Source organism: Epinephelus lanceolatus, chromosome 8 (genome assembly GCF_041903045.1).
Source record: "Epinephelus lanceolatus isolate andai-2023 chromosome 8, ASM4190304v1, whole genome shotgun sequence".
Lineage (NCBI taxonomy): Eukaryota > Metazoa > Chordata > Actinopteri > Perciformes > Serranidae > Epinephelus > Epinephelus lanceolatus.
The window spans coordinates 33982775-34005490 of NC_135741.1; the positions used below are offsets into that span (position 1 = coordinate 33982775).

Below are 22716 nucleotides of genomic sequence, written 5' to 3' on the forward strand. Positions count from 1 at the left end.
GAGCTCTGTGGAAAACAAATCACTGGAGCATAAACAAATCTAACCTACAAGTAAAAAGAAATAAATAATAACTTTCATTACGTAAAGATACTCAGTAGCTCAGCTAATACCTGACATGTCACTGGAAAACAAACCACTGCAGCAGCATATTGAGTGCCAGGTGGCCAGCGCGCGCCATTATTGGCCGGTGCATGGTCACTCACCCTCTTGCAATTGGACTTTGAACTTATCCCACAGTAGTGGTACCGTGAAGTACCGTAGTACTACGGTACTCCAACAATGCTAGCGCAGGTGGCAACCAATCATGCAGGACATGGTCTCAATTTGCGTGACACATGAAAAGAGACAAATGCTGTGCAGTCCCGCACAATGCAGGACTTCTTGGTCACCCTACTTAGCCACTGGCAAGCAGCAGCTAGTAGAGGGGGATTCCAGCGTGTTGTTGTTGTTGCAGTGTCTATAGGGGTTCCACCATATTGTCATTGATATGGACCAATGTCAGCCATCTCTGGGGGCCCCCTTCCAGCTTGGGGGCCCTAGGCAATTGCCTAGTTTGCCTGTCCGGTTGCGACGGCCCTGCGTTCAAGGACAGATTTTAAACCTCCTCTGAAGAACAAGTGATTTTTTGATGAAATAGCACCGCCATGTGGTCCGTTATGAAGCACTTTATTTTTTTAACTGTCTCATGGACTTTGCTGCTGCTCATCATGTCCACCACCCTGTCTTTTCTTGGCTGAGGCTGGGTGTTGAGTGCCAGCCCAGCAAGGACAGGAGGAGGACGTGGAGGTGGGGGTGGTGGAGGGTTGGGTGTATCTGCCAATTTTTTTCATTTATGGCTGCTCAGAGAGTGAAAATCAGCTCTTCCCTCTCCAGATTTTTAATTACAAAATATGTGATCAGTTAGGAAACTATGATGCTTTGTCTTGGATTTAACTACGAAGCAACATATTGAGTTGTTATATTTTGGACCAACTACAACATCAAAATGCTGCTTAGTGCATCAATAATAATACTCCAACATAATGTATATAATAATACAAAAAGGAGCAATCTGTGTAATGAGTGCTTTTATGGTTACATTTCTGTGCAGTGACATCTGAGTGCAGCTAGGACATTTACTTATATAATGAAGTATTTTCACCATGTGGTGTAAATTTATATAAACTTATTGTAGTGTGTAGGTCTACAGACAGTTTTGAACTACTTAAGTATTTCTGTCGTCTGCTACGTTATATTTTGATTCCTCCACATTTCTTATTCCTCAAAATCTATTCAACAGCTCTAGTTACAAGTAACTTTGCAGATGGAGTTTGGTGACCTTTCAACCTGAGGTATAGTGCACCAGAACTTAAAACTCCTGCGTGATTATATGGCATAAGGGACTGCTCCGTATCTATGAGAGGAGAAGAGGTGGTACAAAATGGGGGTAGCATTTAAAATCATTTTTCAGCACTGGAATGGGAGTTCGGTTTTTTTTTTTGGCTCAGGGGAGGGACAATCTACTTTAAAGTGTTGTATTTTATATTTATTTTAAATACCCTGGCATGTTATCTTTAAGAAATCGCAAAAATTACACCATTTATCACAGCCAGAAACTGTCAAAACAGAAATTGTCACGTGGTCACATTTCCAACGGTTCTTGAACACACCGTGTGGGCTTCCATGTAATCATATCTAATCTTAAAATTGTGACATTTCATCAAAATCACGTTCATTCTATGTCTCATTAAAATGTCACAAAGGAGAAACCGTGCTTACTATCCAAATTCTACAAAAAACACGTAGGGGTTGTCTGATTTTAGATTAATAATCTGAGTGAGTGTTTTACAGCTCCACAAGATGGCGCCCTTTCCTCTGTCCGGTAGTATACAACTATTGAGCCGAAGAAGAAGAAGAAGGAGCTAGCATGGAGAACAGGGAAGTACCGGTAAAGTCAGACAGCTGAGCCGGTCGCGTAGCAAGTTTCAGTTGAGATATTTCAAACTAATATTTGTCGTCGGTGTCACACTCATGGCGGAGCTCGGTGAGAACAGCTGCCGAGAAGCTGAAGAACATGACGGGACAAACAGCAGGAATGTCCCCGAGCCTGTGTGGGGGACAGGTGACCCCGCCGTGACAGTCCCTCGGGAGCTGTGGTCCTCAAATCATCACCCGAGCAAAAAGTTAGTCCTGCATGTCGACCTCAACAACACCATACTGGTGTCGGACACCGTGATGGCTCTGGGGACAGAAGCTGCCCTGGAGTATTTCCTCTCTACTGTCACCTGGGGGAAGATGAGCAAACACGGTAAACGAGAAAGTGGCTTCATTGTACTTTTACGCATCACACAAGGATGCGAGGAATTTCTGTTTGCTCAGTCAGCGAAGTTATTGTACCTGTGGTGCCGAATTCCATTAAAGAATATGGCAAAAAAAGCCCTCCTCCTCTTTTCACCTATCCTGAACACACAGCTAAGGAACGACAAAAATGTAACTGAGGTTATTGAAATGAAAAGCGTCATTGGAATCACACATATGCCGAATGGCAGGTCATCAGTAATATAAATTCAAACAGGTCTAACGTCGTATTTTATGGCGTGTTTGTTATGCTTATGTGGAAGTGAAAATTAAATTAAGGAAGTGAAGTTTGGTAGAATACATCAATACTAGCAGTGCCAGACCTAGCAGATTTGGTGCCTTAGGCAAGTTTTTCCTGGCGCCCCCCACCACTCCAAACTATCTGTTATCTTCATCTAGCCTATTATTTTTTATCTTTTCTATACATTGTATTTATTACTAAGAATAACACAAGCCAATGAGAAAACAATACAGATAAAAAACTAAGTGGCTAATCGGGAGGACCAGGACAATTCCCGGTGGGCCGGTCTGATGTTTGGGCCACGAGGACTGGTGTTTTTTTTTTTTTTCTCCTTTTAAAGATTATTTTTATTGGCTTTTTTGCCTTTATTGACAGGACAGAAGGTGAAATGGGGAGACAGAGAGAGAGTGGGGACTGACATGCAGCAAAGGGCCGTGAGCGCCTCTGTACATGGGGCGCCGGCACTATCCACTATGCTACCGACGCCCCAAGTTATTTTTTTTTCATTGGGCTGGTGTTCAGTCATGGCACTGGGTTTTTTTTTTTTGTTTTTTTTTTGCAGACGCACCCTGACGTGTGTGTGCATGCGGGCCGTGCAGAGGTAGCGTCTTTTGCGTGCACGAACCCATTACTTTCAATGTAGACGCGCATGCGCACTCACAACCCGAAGGGATACCGTAGCGGCGTGCATTCGGTGCGACGCGCTTGTTTTTTCGTCTGGCGCACAGCTCCACGGACCTGCTTCTCCCTCCAGTGTTGTGTCAGAACCTGGTTCCCCCTCAGGCTGTGACTCTCCTACTGTTTCCCACCGCGCTCTGCCCCATTTGAAAGGCAACGGAAGCCTGTATGTGGAAAGACGTCGCCTCTGAGATGTAGAATGTGTATTATAGAAGAGAAACACACATTTCAGGACCGCTGACTTGTATAATCAGAACAGACATGTCCTGTGATTTTCAGCCTCCTTTCATATTTACTAGAGGGGGGACAATACCTGACAGTAATATTCTCAGCTGTCAGGATGTGCCTGCTGTAAAGGGTAAATATAATCATAGAAGGCTGAAAATCACAGGACATGTCTGTTCTGATTATACAAATCAGCAGCGTAAAGCTCAAGCATGTGGGGGCCTCCTTTCATATTTAGTAGAGGGGGGGGACCGTATCTAAAAGTACAGCTGTCAAGACGCCCCCCACCACAGGCCTTTCCACCTTGGTCTCGAAAAAACCCAGGGAAAACCCTGAAAGATAGTGTTATTAGAGAGTGCAACACTTTTTATTTTATTTTTTATTTTCTCAAATTTAATATTTAGTATTTTTATTTATTCTTTTATTTCATTTTTGTATATCTGTAAACACATAGGCTAATTGATCAGAATATAGATTCTGATATTGTTGAAAAGGATGTTGTGTTGTAAAGAATAATGTCGGAGCTGTGCACTCATGTTGAAATAAATCTACATTGTGAAGCAACCCTTACTTGCACTGAATTGGAAATATTTAAAAAAAAAAATACACTGAATTACAAGGCTTTAGAGAACAGTGCGCTATTGTAGACTTAACATGTAAGGTTATAATAGGTTGTGATCTAAAGTGGGCCGGTCTGAGGCATGAAACTCCAGGGCTGAAAATGAGTCCCACTCCAGCCCTGAGCAATACAGTAATGTTATTTAATTTTTGCCTTTTCATTTTCTCAGCACTCAAGTGCTCTACCCCTCCACTTCAATCCACCATTTCCCTTGAGTTAAATTTTTATGAATGTAGAAAGGAATAAAGAAAAATATCTAATGTAATAAGAATATTTTTTGGCACCCTAGGCAGCTGCCTATGTTCCCTATAGGAAAATTTGCCACCGTAGACTAGCCATTCATAGGAGTTGATCTGTTTGTTGGAGTATATTCAAAAAACAAATTCTTCCAAAATCCCTATGTGTATAGTTCCTAATTAATTGAAGTGATAATACCTACTTAGAGTTGTGAAAATTGGCTTGTGTACAGCTGCCCAAAAGTGTTCAGAGACTATATAGATATTGGATTATGAATGTCATTGACTACCTGTACATATCCTTGCTACTACTTCATTTTTATTTTATAGCAAGATGTATTAAATTCCAACAAGAGCTTCAGAGCACCCTTGGTTCTTGCCTCAGGTCTTGCCAAGATGCCGCACTAGCCTCCTGCACTTACTCTTTGATCTTTATGTGTCTGCATTTGTAACCATTCACAAAACCTTGCTCTCCTCACCTCTACACAGGAAAGTGGGAATGGCTGAGTGACTCGGCCTCCCTGCTCCCACCGTGCGCTGACGCTGTTACTTACCACTCTTATTTTGGACGGACACCAGGTTTCACCTCAGGTGCAGGGCGACGTTTCCGTGGGATTCTGGATGAGCATCTGGATCTGCTCCGTTGGCCCAAGGGTACCAAGGCAAGCATGAACGGATAAGGAGGCCAGGTGTAAAGTGTCTGTATAAAGTTAGACAAGCAGTCACAAAAATCTCAAGTTTTGCAAGCTATCACTCTCTTTCTAATCACGATTAATTTTTGGATTCAAATCTTTTATTGACTCAAGAAGAAAGACCTTTATTACATGGCATACATACAGACAGTGCAGTACAAATGATGAAACAGTGGCATCTGGCTGGAATAAGATGCAACATAAATTACTTTAACAGACGTATACCAGTTCTTTAAGAAGGCACTTTTTTTTCCTTTGAGACAAGTTAAACCAGTCATATAGTATCTGCTAAACCCACACAATCCATAGTGGTGACGCATATACATCAGAGGCATACATGCTCAGCAAACAGCCATACATTATGTAGCTGTGTTTAGTTTATCGAGTTTCTAACAGCCTCCATCAGAAGTCAATAATTCTCTGAACTGCATCACATTTTGACAGCTTAAATCTTAAATCATCATGTATATTTTAACTTCTGCAGTATACTTGTGGAGTTTAAGGTGTAGCTTTTAGACACCTAGCTTGTAGCAGGTATTTTTCTTTCACAAAATTTAACATGGAATACTTTTTAGCTTTTTTTTTTTTTTTACAGTCGTTCAGACCTGTTCAGACCTGTTCAGTCACGCAGCTCAGATCCCATGGTGTCAGGTCATGCTTGTGAATCAGTCTTGTGGCTCTGCCTATAGACGTTAAAGTTACTGTATGATAATAAAAATTATTTCCTGACCAATGTGTTTTTTTGCAGCCTATATAACATTACTGACTGCTCCCTGACTGTGTTCCCTACAGGGAGACAGAGAGCTGTCTGTAAAAGGAGAGGGTGGAAAACTGTACCACTGGATCCTCCCCTCCTTCTTCCAGCTGCTCAAAGACCTGGCACAGGAAGGAAGAGAGTTTGCCATCATATTTCGTTCGTTTGGAAACGACCTACCTCGTACGCTGAGTGCTGTGGCCAAAGCACTGAATGAAGGGGCTCATCCGCTGTTCCCTGATCTGCCTGATCTCAAGGTGAAGTAGAATCACATTTATTCATCATTAATTCAGTGGTGTACAGTCTTTTATTATTTTAGGTTAAAGGGTCAGTTCACCCAAATTATAACAACATATTGTGGCCTAGCCGATAGTTTGGGGTTTATCACTGGGGTACAGTAATATCTGATTTACTTATATAGTTCAGCTTAATACAAAACCCAAAACCAGTGAAGTTGGCACGTTGTGTAAACCGTAAATAAAAACAGAATACAATGATTTGCAAATCCTTTTCAACCTATATTCAATTGAATACACTGCAAAGACAAGTTACTTAATGTTCGAACAGGTAAACTTTGTAATTTTTTGCAAATATTAGCTCATTTGGAATTTGATGCCTGCAACATGTTTCAAAAAAGCTGGCACAAGTGGCAAAAAAGACTGAGAAAGTTGAGGAATGCTCATCAAACACTTATTTGGAACATCCCACAGGTGAACGGGCTAATTGGGAACAGGTGGGTGCCATGATTGGGTATAAAAGCAGCTTCCCTGAAATGCTCAGTCATTTACAAACAAGGATGGGGCGAGGGTCACCACTTAGTGAACAAATGCGTGAGCTGATTGTCGAACAGTTTAAGAACAACATTCCTCAACGAGCTATTGCAAGAAATTTAGGGATTTCATCATCTACGGTCCATAATATCGTCTAAAGGTTCAGAGAATCTGGAGAAATCACTGCACGTAAGCGACAAGGCCGAAAACCAACATTGAATGCCCGTGATCTTCGATCCCTCAGGCGGTACTGCATCAAAAACCGACATCAGTGTGTAAAGGACATCACCACATGGGCTCAGGAACACTTCAGAAAACCACTGTCAGTAACTACAGTTCGTCGCTACATCTGCAAGTGCAAGTTAAAACTCTACAATGCAAAGTGAAAGCCATTCATCAACAGCACCCAGAAACGCCGCCGGCTTCGCTGGGCCCAAGCTCATCTAAGATGGACTGATGCAAAGTGGAAAAGTGTTCTGTGGTCTGACGAGTCCACATTTCAAATTGTTTTTGGAAACTGTGGACGCCGTGTCCTCCGGACCAAAGAGGAAAAGAACCATCCGGACTGTTATAGGCGCAAAGTTCAAAAGCCAGCATCTGTGATGGTATGGGGGTGTATTAGTGCCCAAGGCATGGGCAACTTACACATATGTGAAGGCACCATTAATGCTGAAAGGTACATACAGGTTTTGGAGCAACATATGTTGCCATCCAAGCAACGTCTTTTTCATGGACGCCCCTGCTTATTTCAGTAAGACAATGCCAAGCCACATTCTGCACGTGTTACAACAGCATGGCTCCATAGTAAAAGAGTGCGGGTACTAGACTGGCCTGCCTGTAGTCCAGACCTGTCTCCCATTGAAAATGTGTGGCGCATTATGAAGCGTAAAATATGACAACGGAGACCCCGGACTGTTGAACAACTTAAGCTGTACATCAAGCAAGAATGGGAAAGAGTTCCACCTGAAAAGCTTCAAAAATTGGTCTCCTCAGTTCCCAAACGTTTACTGAGTGTCGTTAAAAGGAAAGGCGATGTAACACAGTGGTAAAAAGGCCCCTGTGCCAACTTTTTTGCAATGTGTTGAACATTAAACATCTTGTCTTTGCAGTGTATTCAATTGAATATAAGTTGAAAAGGATTTGCAAATCATTGTATTCTGTTTTTATCTACGATTTACATAACGTGCCAACTTCACTGGTTTTGGGTTTTGTATGATACACAATGTCTGACCTAATACAGACTTAAGTAAGTCAAACGATATTTGTCTACTTTCTATCACAGGGTTACAAAATGAGTCAAGCTCTTCTGTGTGAAAGTCCACATTACTGATAGAAATCTTTAAACATACTACTGAACCTTATATTTTCTTTTTACTTTATATGTTCATTTACCTGTTTGCATAATTTAGATGAAGGTAACACGCTCTAATGACCATGTCCCTACAAAAAACAACTCACCCTTTGTTCTTAACTACAATGCTTAAATCAGAAAAAGATGATTTGCCTAAAAAAACAGTCTTAAAGTTGGTTTAAAATTATCTTTAAAAGGTCTTAAAAGGCATAAAGTTTAAGTGCCTGATACCTGCAGACACTACGGAGATTTAAAAGAATTTGCTGATGTGAACTCTAGCAGGAGACTGTTACATAATCAAGGAACCTGGGGCGATATTCACGTAATATCCTAAAACAAGCGAGAAACTCCTAAAAATAAGGGCTGGTTTTTGGTGTCACGACCTGGCTCTAAAGCCATGACAAAAAAGAGGAAGATGCAGTCTGAAGGAAAGCTAATGAATCATTTATTTACAAAAAAAAAAATTTTAAATGCAGGAATTACAAAAATAAACTAAGGTAATGATGAGATGCGTTAATCAGTAGAATCAGTGGTGAAGGCGTGTGTCTGCATGAGTGCTACGTGTAATTTGGGGTGTTGGAAGTGTGAAAGTAACAAGGGGAAGAGAGCGTCTCAGCCAGAGTGATGGGGTATTTATAGCCTGAGCATAGCCAGGTGCTCTCAACAAGGTTAATCACTCACATTGGTAATTCGCAAATCATTTAAGTCGCCCAGTAAGACCTCCTCACAATCAGTAATGCACTCCAGGTAATATGCCTTGTTGCACAGGTGTTTTGTAAATTAGAATGATCATGAACTTTTAATTTATACTGAAATGGCAAAGGATTCAGTCGGCTCACCAACAAATCAAAACAGTCCAATAACACTGGAGATGATAGTTTGCTACGTGGACACAGATAAATACAGTTTGCAGCACTGATGATCTCAATTCTTCAGACCCAGATTTGTTTGACAGTTGATTAAGTGCACATTAAATTCTTGCCAACTGCAATAATTACGTTAATAAAGGTGATTTAATATGATGCCAGATACAATGTACTTAACAAGAGTGGTGTTTGTCTGCCACTCAAGCACAGGAGTTATTCCGGTTTTGACTTCATCCTCCTGGTGCAATACACAACCTGTGTGATGACAGGAGGGCTCTTCTACTAACAATACTCAAATGATCTTTAATATAGCCTACAGTTTGTGTACACAGGCTTAAGATAATGATGACTCTTAAGTGCCAATGGTGTGATTGTGAATGGTTGAGTAAAGCCTGCAGGGTTGGACAACCTGCCTCTCATAAACACATTTTACCAAGCCCATGTAGAGGATAGATTTTAAAGCTGAGCCTCACATCCATACAAAGCAGCAGAACAGAAGGCAGCTTCAAACCCTTGCCTTTTCGCACTAAATGGGGCCTTAAAATTCGAGTTATCAGTCTATTTTAAATGTTTGCTTATTCTCAATATGTAGTGAAAAATAGGTCAGGGCACTTTCATCAAGAGTGAACATAACACCAAGATAGGTGTATCTATCTGCAGGGTAAACGTGTGTGTGAGTGTGTGTTAATTTTTCTTAAGTGTGGGTGTCTGCAAAGACCTCTGCCCTTTAACATAAACCCACATCCCAACACACTCACACACACAGGGGTTTGTACCTTGCTTGTTAGCCTGCTGGAGTGGAACACATTGATTTTGAGAGGAGAGTGGAATGGACAGATGATGAGGTGGAAGAGATGTCAGAAAGTGAACCTGTCAGGCACGGTAAGCTGTCTGGAAGAAAGCACAGTGGAAATCTTAATCAAACAGTCTCCTGTCACATGCTATTCATATATTGCTTCGGACAGACCGAGCAGGGGGGAAATCAATCACAACACACAATGGGGTTGTTCACTTTCTGAACTTCAGCAGTTTGTTTTCCTGCCTCAGTGACTTATTGAGTGCAGCAGCAGCAGCCGCAATATCATTGTTGTCAAGTCTTGGAGATGGGTGCAGTGGGAAAACACGCCTAATTAAAGCCGTATGCTAAATCTTGGGGTCACTGGTTTTCACCATTTAAGCTTAGATATCACTGACTTTATGCTAATGTCCTAATATCTGTATAAGCTAGGATTAGTGTCTATGTACTACAGCTGCTTCACATTAAAAGCACTCCAGTGCCACACCACTTAAATAACACTTTCCATTGCACTAAATTTTGCCGTTTTGGATTTTTATGCAAATGTCCAATATTATGGTTTCTATTTTACATGACAGCACTTTGAAAACATATCACTATAAAACAGAACATTTAATTCCTCTATGCATATGATAAAACAGACTCAGTGTGAGTCGATGGATGTGGGCTGCTGGAATAAGCCTCATTTTTTTCTTACCTGCCAAATTCAATAAAGACAAAGACATGGCAGTAAGCCATGTACATAATGTTACTTAAAAAGGTGGCTGGCCTTCTGTTCTACAGCAACATAGTGTATGCTAGCGTGGATCTCTACTATCATTTGTCTACTTAGGACAGAAGCGTAATGTTGATGTTATAGGTGAAATTTTTACAAGCTGGATGACCTCCAAAAACATACCGTGTGCCTTAAAGGACAAAACAAGATTTGGAGTCTATTTGGTGGTCTGACTCAAAGCTGGTGACGCTCTGTGACGCTGTGTTCAGGCACAGTGCTGCCCTGAGCTAAATGCTAATGTCGGTATGCTAACATACCCACATTGACAATGTGGTTTAGCAGGTAGGCTAATGTTTACTGTGATCGTCGTAGTTTAATGTTTTTTAATGTTTTTTTTTTTTTTTTTTGCTTCCGGCTTTCTTACAGTGCAGACGCTCTGCTGCTTGAGCTCCGCTTTGCTTACATTCTTTTGTGGATATACTTGTTTTTTCCTGCTAAAAGCTACAGAAAGTAGATCCTGGATACTTATAAAGCATTGGGACTTTAATTTATGAAAGATACAGAGGACTACTGCCATATTTTCACCACTTTTTCACCACTTTAGTACTGTTTGAGCAGGGCTGAGGCACAGTGCAAGCCTTTTGCTGTGTCTGTGACTGGAAACCTGTGATTAGGACAAGGACAAAATGGCAAAATCTGTGAGCTGCACAGAGTGTGAGTGACTAACCGAGATGATAATGCAGCTTCAAAAGAAGAATGAAACACTACAACAAATTCGTGAGAGTGAGCAATTCATTGACTCTGTGGCAGCTAACATACAAGGTGCTGATGGACAGACTGGTGTATATGGAAATACAACAAATGTGAAGCATACCATCGCTGACTTGGCTGACACAATCCCATGGATATGTCCTAACATCACTGGATCAGCTGCAGAGGCTCCCAAACTGGCCTTCCCTAATGACCCTTCCTACTGGCACAGGACTGGTGCTCGACCAAAAGCATCAACTCCAGCCAGGACTTGGTCTGATGTCACTAGACGCAAAGGCAAATCCAGCAGGAAATCAGTCAAGAGAGCCCCAACGCTCACCCCTCCACTTGAACTCTCTCTACACAACAGGTATGATGCACTGGCTCCAAATGAAATATGTGACAATACCAACTACACTGAACCCAGGCAGGCCAAGGCTATCCAAAATGCAAGCAATAGCCCCAAAACCACTGCTAGACCCAGGGCCAGAAAAAACTATGCTAACTCCACACCTGAGAAGCCAAGGGCCAGGAGAAGTATCGCTAACACCACACCTGATCAGCCAGATACCATCCTGATCGGAGACTCAATAACCAAGCAAGTAAGAATGGCAAAGACTGAAAATCTAACAGTGTCTGACACATCTGTCAGGGAGCTAACCGAGCTGTTGCCAGTGATCCTCTCTACACACCCCAGTAACATGAGGATCATCATCCATGCTGGGTCTTTTGACATTCTACGAGGAAAAACTGGCTCTGAGATCCTGAAAAAAGACTTTTCCCTGCTCCTGGAGAAACTGAGTGACTGTCAGTCACAAAATGTGTCCATTTCTGGCCCCATTCTAACCCTGGGGAAAGGAATCAAGTCTTTTACCAGACTCCTTGCCCTGAATACATGGCTGACATCGGCATGCTTCACTCATGGGATAAAGTTTATTGACAATTTTAACATCTTTTGGAACTGTAAGGAACACTTTCAGCGTGACGGGATTTATCCGAACATCACTGGATTCAGACTACTCGGGGCCAACCTACGTCATGCTCTTGGAAGGCCATACCAAAACAAGAATGGACAGATAAGAGCCAAGGACAAGTACGTGGCACAGAGACAGACAGCCTGCATCTCTCCCCCTTCACTTGACCCTTTGCTCCACATCACCCAAGGCATTCAGAGGATGTCTCTGTCCCAGTCAGGGATCCAACACAAGGAGCCAACGTCGAGCCTCCCCACCACCACCACAATCACACTAACACTAAAACTAAAGCTCAGTCAAACTGATGAACTCTTAAATAGTAGCCCTAGACGTCATCACTCAGGTGCCTGTCAGAGATGAGTCAGACCCCATGCCGCTTCCTTAAACATACCAGCAATCTTAAGTAGCCGGTGGCATGGTCAAACACATCTTGAAATTGAAAAGCATCAGCCAGAGTCATCTCCAACGTCTGTCATTCCTGTTTTGACTAGCATCAGGAAAAACAATGTGTACTCGAAGCGCACAGCTACTCTATCTAATCTGACTCCAGTTATGCGTCAGCCACAGACTGTGTCAGACAATGTTAATACATTAAACTTAGCTTTATTAAATATCAGATCTCTGGCTGGCAAGTCACTATTAATTAATGATTTTATTATCAAGAGAAACCTTGATTTTATGTTTTTAACTGAAACTTGGTTAAATGAAAACAACAATGCAGCAGTACTTATTGAATCAGCCCCCCAAACTTCCATTTTATCAGCTCAGTTAGAGAACTGGAGTAGCCACTTTATTTAAGGATGTTTACCAGTGCAAACAGCTGTCATATGGGAAGTTTGAGTCTTTTGAATATGTTGCACTGCAGTTGAGATCCTCCTGTCAAGCAGTATTAGTAACCATTTACAGGCCTCCAAAATATAGTGCACACTTTGTTGATGACTTTTCTAAACTATTGTCTGTTGTCTGTATTGATTTTGACTGTGTTGTTATAGTGGGTGATTTTAATATTCATATTGCCAATCCCAAAGATGGCAGTGCGAAAGAACTTTTCTACATCCTGGACAATTAGGAACTTTCCCAGCATGTAACAGAGCCAACACACAATAAGGGACATATTTTAGATCTAATTATCTCCAAAGGGCTCAACATTTCTGAGGTTGTGGTGACTGATGTTGCCTTTTCTGATCATTACTGTGTTTTCTTTAAAATGGCCATCTCTGCTGACACCAGTAAAAGTACAACAGGGGTAATCAGAAAACGCTATATCAACGAAAACACCTGTACACTATTCACCAAGGATTTCATACCCACACCAGCTCTGCCCTCAGTCTCTGAATATTGAATATTGTGGACAATATTGCCCCCATGAAGGTCACAGTTGTCTCTGGTAAGAAAAAACCACCATGGAGGAATGCCACACAGGTAAAAGCTCAAAAAAGAGAATGTAGAAAAGCAGAACGCAGGTGGCGAAAAATCAAACTCCAGGTTCATTATGACATCTATAAGGAAAGTCTGCACATCTATAGCTTGGAGCTAAAAGGGCGCGGCAGTCCTTTTTCTCTGAGATTATCAACAAAAATAACAACAATGCACGGACTTTATTTACTGTTGTTGACAGACTGACAAACTCATCAGCGTCAGTCCCTCCTGAACTGCTATCCACCAAGGCATGCAATGACTTTGCTTCTTTTTTCACAGGCAAGATTTCAAAGATAAGACAGACAGTCTGTAACTCCAACACAGTGGCTATTTCACCTGTGCCTCATAAGACTACTCCAGTTAATTTGGCACTTTTTCACCCATTAAATTATGCTACTTTGACAGACATAGTTAGAAACCTTAGGTCCACTACCTGCTGCCTTGACACTCTGCCTACAAGCTTTTTTAAAGATGTTTTTAACTGCATAGCATCAGATATACTACAGATAGTCAACTGTTCTCTTCAGTCAGGCCCATATCAAACCTACCATTTTTAGGAAAGATCATTGAAAAGGTTGTTTTTCAGCAACTTAACACCTTCTTGGAGCAAAACAATTCCTTTGATGCCTTTCAGTCTGGATTTCGAGCACATCACAGCACTGAGACTGCACTTGTAAAAGTTTTAAATGACGTTCATCTGAGCAGTGATGTATCAAAGATTTTGGTTCTGGTATTACTGGACCTCAGTGCTGCATTCGACACAGTTGACCATAACATACTGCTCGACAGACTAGAAAAGTTTGTGGGACTTTCTGGCACTGTGCTAAATTGGTTTAAATCTTATTTACAAGACAGGGATTTCTTTGTGTTACTTGGCAATTATGAATTTGTGCGAACCAAGATTACATGTGGAGTTCCTCAAGGGTCCATTCTTGGGCCTCTTCTGTTCAACATCTATATGCTCCCTCTTGCTCAGATTATGGAATATCATAACATCTCCTACCATACTTATGCAGATGACACACAACTTTACATAACAGTGTCACCAGATGACTACAGTCCCCTATATCTACTAAATAAGTGCATTGATGAAATCAATATGTGGATGTGCCAGAATTTTCTACAACTAAACACAGAAAAAACTGAGATAGTTGTTTTTGGCCCCAAAGAACAAAGATCAATAGTCAGTGCTCACCTTGACGCCATGACACTAAAACCTACAAATCAAGCCAGAAATCTTGGTGTAGTTCTGGACTCAGACCTAAATTTCAATAGTCACATTAAGACAATTACTAAATCAGCCTACTACCACCACCTTAAAAACATAGCAAGAATAAAAGAATTTCTGTCTAAACAAGATACAGAAAAACTTGTTCATGCTTTCATTTTCAGCAGGCTGGACTATTGTAACGGTGTCTTCACAGGCCTGAGTAAAAAATCAATCAGACAACTGCAGCTTGTCCAGAACGCTGCTGCCAGAGTCCTCACCAACACCAAGAGAGTGGAGCACATCACACCAGTGCTTAAATCACTGCACTGGCTTCCTGTGTGTCAAAGGATAGACTTTACAATCTTGTTACTTGTCTATAAAGCACTAAATGGTCTTGGGCCTAAATACATCTCTGATATACTTGTACGTTAGGAAGCATCCAGACCCCTCAGATCATCTGGAACAGGTTTACTCAGTGTTCCCAGGATAAAAACCAAACAAGGTGAAGCAGCCTTTAGTTTCTATGCTCCCTGCCTGTGGAACAAACTTCCAGAATATCTGAGGTCGGCTGAAACTGTCAACTCATTTAAATCAGGGCTTAAAACATTACTATTTACTGCAGCTTACCAGTGAACTAGATATGTAACTTATTGTTAGGATAATCTGTAGCTATTGTTTTTATATTTGTCTGCTGTTGCTTTTGCTTTATGTTTGCTTTTTAAATGCATTTTCTGCACTGTTTTTAACTATTTATTGTCTTGCTTTTAGCTTTTGTTTTTAATGATCTATTGTTCCTTTAATGTTTTATTTTAATGTATTTCTCTTGTAAAGCACATTGAATTGCCTTGTGTATGAATGGTGCTATATAAATAAAATTGCCTTGCCTTGCCTTGCCTATTAGCATGCTTACATTTGCAAATGAGCATTAAACTTAGCTGTCATTACTAGGAATGTCATGAGTTTGCAGATATTTTATTATTAAGTACTGTATTAAAAAATACTTTGATCTCTTGATCTGTTGTGATCTTGAATACTTCACCCCTAAAAATGATCACCTGCATAGCATTTACTCACCCTGTGTTACAGTGAATTTGGTTAGAAAACTTTGTTATTCTCGCATGCCTCCATGATGGTGAACGAAGAATCCAAAACCCAAGAAAATTCTTGATGAATTGAGGTCATAGGGGTCCACCTTTAACCCCAGCAAAACTATATCAAAGCATCTGTTTACAGGTTCTCACACAACCAGTGTAGTATAATTCAAGTCTCATTTATCCAGTTGTGTGCTCAGTACTTCCCAAACATGCATTTCACTGAAACGTTACTGTCTAAAACACTTCCACATAAACAGTCGCACACATGGACGAGTAACCTGCCCTGTTCATGCGGATGTTTTATAAATCGTAACGTTTTTGGGAAAATGAGTTTTTGGGAAGTACTAAGCATATGACTGGAAAAAATGAGACTACATGAGTTGTGTGAGAGTTTATAAACACATGTTTTGATATGGTTTTGTTGTTGTTAAAGGTGGATCCCTATGACCTCAATTTATCAAGAATTTTCTTAAGTTTTGGATTCTTCATTCACCATTAAGGTAAAAAATAAAGTATCTTCTCAAATTCAACTAAACACGGAGTGATAATTGATATCCAAATGATCATTTGGGAGGTGAAGTATTTCTTTAAGGGATCACGAAAATGATTACAGTTGATCCTATGGGTGACATGAATATATGTACAGACCAAATGTCATGGCAGTCCATCCAGGAGTTGTTGAGACATTTCAGTCTGCACCAATGTAGGGCTGGGCAATATGGAGAAAATGAAATATCACGATATTCGTGACCGATATAGATATTGCAGCAATATTGTAGAAACCTATTTGTGCATTCACAAAATATTTACACAGTGATATTTTTAATAAATACTCACCAGTAATGTGGATAAAATGACTAAATGACCAAAGGCAAATAATTTAATGGCACTAAACTGAGAAAAGTACGTCACTTTACTGTAATGCAGCCTTTAAAACTAAGACAGTATCTAATCTCATATCAAGTTATCGATATATTATTGATATGTTGCCCAGCCCTACTCCAAAGTCGTAGACTGACCGACAAACCAACTGACATTTCCATCCCTTGAGCCACAACCCTAGCATGGCTAAAACCTTTTTTTTAAGTTTCAAATAATTGATTTAACTGAGTGCACTATTTTAGAATAGTTGATACATCTAGTTCTGAAATTGTGCATTCAGTTGAAGGAGGCATCTTATTAAATTAAAACTACATGCCAGAGGGCTTTTTTTCAAAACTCTGCTATAACAATCAATCAAGTCCAGAATAATATATCAATTACATGCAATTTGAGTTTATGGCCATCTGTAAGCGTTCACACTATTTATTATAAAACTACAGAGTGGTAGAGTTGTTTTTTATGTAGCTGGCACAGACTTTTTAATGTCTTAGAAAGTTAACTGATGATATCACAATTAATTTCAAGTCTGCCAGAGGACATGTATTAATAACAAGGCAATTTCACAGAAGTTTGTTGTGGTTTTATGCTTACCACAGAGTTCAGAGCGGTTCGCCCTCTTTGTTTCTCTCTGACTCCGACTCTTCTTGTTGCTCTCGGCTCAGATAAATGTGAATATGACTCCCGGCAAGATCCGCTGCAGCAAGAAGGGAATTGTCCTGAGCCGAGCCGAGGACCGCATGTCGACTCGTGATGGAGAAAGGGGCCTGTACCAGTACTTCAGCTCAGTGCAGGGCCTGGTGGGCTTTCAGGACCACTTTGACTGGTATGAATAGCGCTCATCAAGCCACCATTAACGTGGGTTTTGTCCCCTCATCCAGCCTTTTACAAAACCTTCCTGTGCCGATTTGTCATTCAGGTGGGCCAGTAATACCTACTCCATCCGTGGGGGGAAGCCATTATGGGTCGACCCATTTGACCCACATGTTCAGCACATCTTCATAGACGACAACATAAGACAGGATGACGAGCACACCATAGTCCATCCCAAGGTACTGCCACTTCTTTCACACTGGGACATAATGCCATAATGCCCTAATGGCAACCATGAGGATTGTAACTACACTCACAGAATTTTATCACATCTTAAATTGGCTGATATTTTGAACAAATAATGAGTGCCATTATCGTTTTCCCAATTTTCTTTCCACTTTGGAAATGATTCAGCTTTTTGATTAGAGCCCGGATCTGAGATATGGGTGTTGGAGAGTTTATTATGTTAACATGTTTTTGTCACACTGCTCTGTCATTTTCTTTTATGTCATGAGAACAAAATCTCAGCACTTTGTTATGTAATCTTTGAGTCAATGGTCTTGACCTGCAGCTCTAAGAAATTTTATAGAGATTTATGTACATTAAATTAGGCCTTGTTCAGAGTGCTTGCCCAAATCCGTTTTTTAGCAAAATTGATTGATTTTAGAAAGTCTGGACAGCAAAATACACATGATGCTACTTTTCAAATCAGATCCACACCACAAGTGGAGGTGGTTTACAATGGGATACCAACCAGATTTCCACAGATGTGTTTAAGTCTGGTCACTCTGGCTGCTCAAATTGTGTTTCAAAGTGTCATTTGAATGAAAATTTTAAATCCAGAGTGTTGATGCTGAGCAGAATCCATGCTGCTTCCTGCAGAGCACTATGGGCACTATGCCTACGAGGAGTTCTGCACCTGTGACTTGTCAGTGTGATTGTTTGGAGGGCAAAATGATGGGCCTTTATTTCTCCTGCTTTCGCACTGGAAAGCCTTGTCATCGGCGTATCTACGTAGTTACTGACGCCTATGCTGTTACCACAGCAACCCATGCAGATAGATTGGTGACGTCTGTTTAAACAAATCAGATTTGACCACTTGCACATAACAATGCAGACAGTTTGTCTGTCAGATCTAAGCTCCGTGTTTTGCCTGCAGTCTGAATGTAGCCTTAGACCGGAGTTGCTGATATGATGTTTTTTTCACCTGCAGTTGTCACATACAGCTGTTTTGTTTTTTTTTTTTGTTAAATACATCACAGGGATGTCTGATCTCACACCCTCTCTCTTGGCTGTAGTAATTATACATTAAATTTTTTTTCTTTGGAAAATGTTAACAGTCCTACTTTTTGATAATACTGTTAGCATGGTGTTCTTAAGTGAACTCTTATATCTCTTGCAGTAGTAATTTTTAGTAGTAGACATTGTGTGTCATAGTAAGAAAAGCATGTGTTATTTCTAACTTTAACAATAGCTCTGTTCCATTCAAGTGTTGCAATAAGTAAGACAGTGTGACAGGGAGCCAGCATGCACAAGGCTGTGTCCCTGAAACTGAAGCAGCTAAATGGAATTCAGCCATTCATAGTGTTATTTACAGCTGTGCCTTTCCTACTGTGACATGTCAAAACAAGTGTCAGCGCTTAATAGACATTTAGGGTGTACATAAATGTAGTCCTTTTTTACAACACTTCACTGGAGTTTGCCCTTAACAATTACACCTACTTTTAGCTTCCTTATACAACACTTCTAAGTCTTATTTTTTGCTAATAATTTATGTTACTTAACTTATGTTAATCATCCTGTCAGTAAGATGTCCACGCAAAGGTATTTATAGATACTATAATGTGTATTATGAGGTTTTTTAGGACAGGTATTTATGCAGCAATTTCTCAATAAATAAATGCTTTGACAGATGTGTTTGTGAGACAGTAGCTGGTTCAGAAATTAACCTGATTTCCCCTCTCTTTTCTCTGTGTGCACATATGCATCTGTGCCTCTCAGGTTTTCTTGGACCCAGGTGGCACTGAGACTCGTGCAGCCTGCACCTCCGAGCTCTATGACATCACACTGGTCCAGACCGACCTCCTCCAGGCTATTTCTCAGCCAGACTACTTCACACAGCGTGTGCACATCTGCCTGGAAAACTATGAGAGGAATCTCCATCAGGGGGCAGGCTAGAACACAGTTCAACTGGATGTCTGTCTGTGACAACCTCCAGTTTAGGGTTCCATTAACCCAGACACAGTAGACTGTAGGTAGGGCTATTAAACAGGAAGACTGATGGCTTATTGAAGGACCAGAGATCATCAAAACACAGAAGAAGTTTACATATGGAAGAAGGTTAAAGGAATAAATATGCAGCTAAGGAAGGATCACAGTTACATTCTGAAGATGGCAGCTAGATAAGTAGGATTTGAATTTGTTTCAAACTGTTCAAGTACCGTGCTGACTTTATGTACTCCAGGAGAGCAGTAGAAAGGATGTGAGCTTATACAAAGGGTACTTGGCACATAGATTGTATTGTCTGCTGTCTCAAGGTGAACCGCCACAAAAAGAGTTTCTGACTTGATTAAGCGTTGAAGTGGCCAGGCCAGACTCTTTGATTACATCAAAGGCTCAATGACTAATCACACCATGGGATAATTGGCTTAACTCTCTGACATTTGACAGCATAATTGGGGTCAGATATGGTGAAAAGCCCTTTGAGTGTTGCGTTAGTTGTCTGGCGAGTAGAATCCACCAGGGTTTTGCTTCAGCTCTTCATTTGTCATCCTCAGGGTGTGACACTTTCATGTAGCTTCTTCCTTAGATTGTTTTAACTTCCATTGTTGGCCATCGTCTGTATTGTTTACGTCCGCTCAGAACTGAAAGGTAATACTTGAATATGTCCAGATGACTGATAAGGAATCGGATTACTGAGTATGACTTTGTTACTAAAGGGTAAAACCTCAAAGCACAATATAAACACATTATGAAGGCATTGCACAAGAAAATGACTTCAACTACTGTCTTATTTGACTGTATTGCTGGTAGGAATCATAAAAGACGAAATGTTTGATCAATAACAACACATATCGTTTTCTGATATGATCAGGTAAAACCAAACTATATCCATGATTCATTCGTAACAGCAGTTTCAACAAGTCCTCCAACCCATATGACCACATAAGTTGTATGTTGCTACCCTCTAATATGACCATTAGGAGAGTTTCTTAAATTAGCACCCCTACTGGTGGGTGATAGAATAGCTTGTATACGATTATTAATGGTCGTTTTAAAGACACAATCGACATTGTGAAACAGTAGCAGGTGCACCAGAACTACGTGGTTAGGTTTAGATGTTTGTCACTTATGTAATGTTAAGAACAACATACATCATGGACAACATCATGTATGACATATGTCAAGTACGACATACACCACAGACAACATACATCATGTATAACATACGTCATGTATGACAGGCAATGTTAAGCTGTTAAATACCTCAACGTTGACTTTTGGTTTCACAGGGGACATGAACATGGTCTCTTGGATAAAAGTCCTGTGTATGTTTGACCCTCCCACCCTGAGCAGACTTTTTTGCTCAGCTTTGTCGCCGGTTTTCCTTTTTTGCTCCTGTCATAATTATTCCGGCTACTAGACGTTGCTGCCCACCAGTAGACATAAATATGGGTCAGAATTGCTGCTTTAAAAACAACCTGTGTGGTCATATTTTGGAAGAGAACAGTCACCGCAGTTTATATCGTGTATATATAGAGTTTAAAGTAATATCTGAGACATATCATTAGGTTGAACATGGGTTTGGGATGTGTTTTTATTATTTGAAGGCACTCTTGTGAGACATTGAATAAGCTGAATTTGTGTGGAAGCTGTGGTATTTTTTGCTTTTAAGGGTTTTAGGATTTATTTATTTATTATTGAGCTTTCTGGGAGATTTTTTATTTCCCATACTTTCCTCAGGTCAACATTTTGAGAGACAGCTGATCTAAAAAAAACAACAAAAAAAACACTCAAATGCAAGTTAATGAGAACAGTGGAGTGATGGTACTAGTACTGTATTTTTTTCAGTATATATCGAGCATTGATTTCCTTAAAAAAAGAACATCAAAGTGAATATAGTGACAAGAAAAATGCAAAGACAAAGCTGGGATGGAAAGCTTTGTTAGTGGTGGTAACATTTCCATGTTTTATTATTGCTCTGGCTCAGTTTTAGTGTGCAAAACACACAATGTTTGACTCACAAAATGGAAACATCTATATGACATTAGATAATTCATCACACAGCAGGTTTATCAGAGCAAAGCTAATAGGTGGTGGGATGACTGAGCATGTGATCAAGTGTTTTGTGCTTCCTATATGAGGACAATATTTTGTGGCAAAGAAAATGAGAAAAAAAAAAGCAGTGCAAGTTTTGCACACTGAAACTCTTCCAAAGCACTTCTAAAATATTTTAACACTGTGCATTGAAGTCTCATCCACATAACATGATTATCATGAATTCTGATGCTGCCATGCATTTGAATGCACATCACATCAACAACTTGGAAACTGTAATTTATTTATTTTTCTGATGGTAAATATTTCCATTCGGTGTTAAATAAACCAGTATGTCTTTTATTAAACTGTTTGGTGTTTTCCATAATGACAACTTCCTGTAAGCACACAGCATTGGATGATTGTTAGTGCCTTAGAGATACAGTTAGTAAAGTTATATCGATTTGGCCTTCTCTGCTCTGACACCATGAAGAATGTAAGAATATGATCAATAGGAGAAAACGGTGAAGGAGCCAATACGTGGCTGTATTACAGATTTTCAGACACAGCTCATGTATAAATCATCGATAGGTCATTGATTAATACATGTGTTTGTGTGTGTGTGTGTGTGTGTGACCAGGTCAGGTCCACTGGGGATTAATTAAGGCAAGTACATAGTGTGGTAAGTACATGCATTTGTATGCTTTGGTATGTTAAAATGGACATTAGAAATGTCTAATACTTCTCCTCCTACTACTCCAGCACAAACGCCTTTATCAGCACCCCTTCAGCTACCTGGAGTTACTTCAAGGGGAAATAATGAGTGGAAGCAGAGGACCAAATGATAAGGGAAATGCTCGCGAGATAAAATGCTTCGTCTCTCTGTAGTGTGGTATGGGATTAAAAATGCAAAACCTGGCCTGACAGAAGTGTTTGAAGTGAGGTTTTAATGGATAACTGTGCTCGTACTCTCCTAAAGCATTTGTTTAATTGACTGCTTCATTATGGCAGAGGTCAGACACATTAGTGCCTGTCCCGGG

The 22716-nt window shown here is 40.4% G+C and overlaps 1 protein-coding gene across 1 annotated transcript; it reads left to right on the forward strand.

The window, feature by feature from the left end:
• Positions 1 to 1882: 1882 nt before the first annotated feature.
• Positions 1883 to 22044, forward strand: LOC117258979 (uncharacterized). The gene is made up of 6 exons (XM_033630245.2): positions 1883 to 2287; positions 4826 to 4998; positions 5821 to 6039; positions 17272 to 17432; positions 17526 to 17658; positions 19421 to 22044. Exons 1-6 carry the CDS (start codon positions 2011 to 2013, stop codon positions 19595 to 19597), a joined length of 1140 nt encoding a protein of 379 aa, XP_033486136.1. The 5' UTR covers positions 1883 to 2010; the 3' UTR covers positions 19598 to 22044.
• The last annotated feature ends 672 nt before the right edge of the window (positions 22045 to 22716 follow it).

What these genes read in the sequence shown, in the direction of transcription:
- LOC117258979 (XM_033630245.2), top strand. Translation starts at nt 2,011, where the DNA reads ATGGCGGAGCTCGGTGAGAACAGCTGCCGAGAAGCTGAAGAACATGAC. An exon ending in CTGATCTGCCTGATCTCAAG is followed by an intron (nt 6,040 to 17,271) that starts GTGAAGTAGAAT and finishes CTCTCGGCTCAG; the next exon opens with ATAAATGTGAATATGACTCC. An exon ending in TTTCAGGACCACTTTGACTG is followed by an intron (nt 17,433 to 17,525) that starts GTATGAATAGCG and finishes TTTGTCATTCAG; the next exon opens with GTGGGCCAGTAATACCTACT.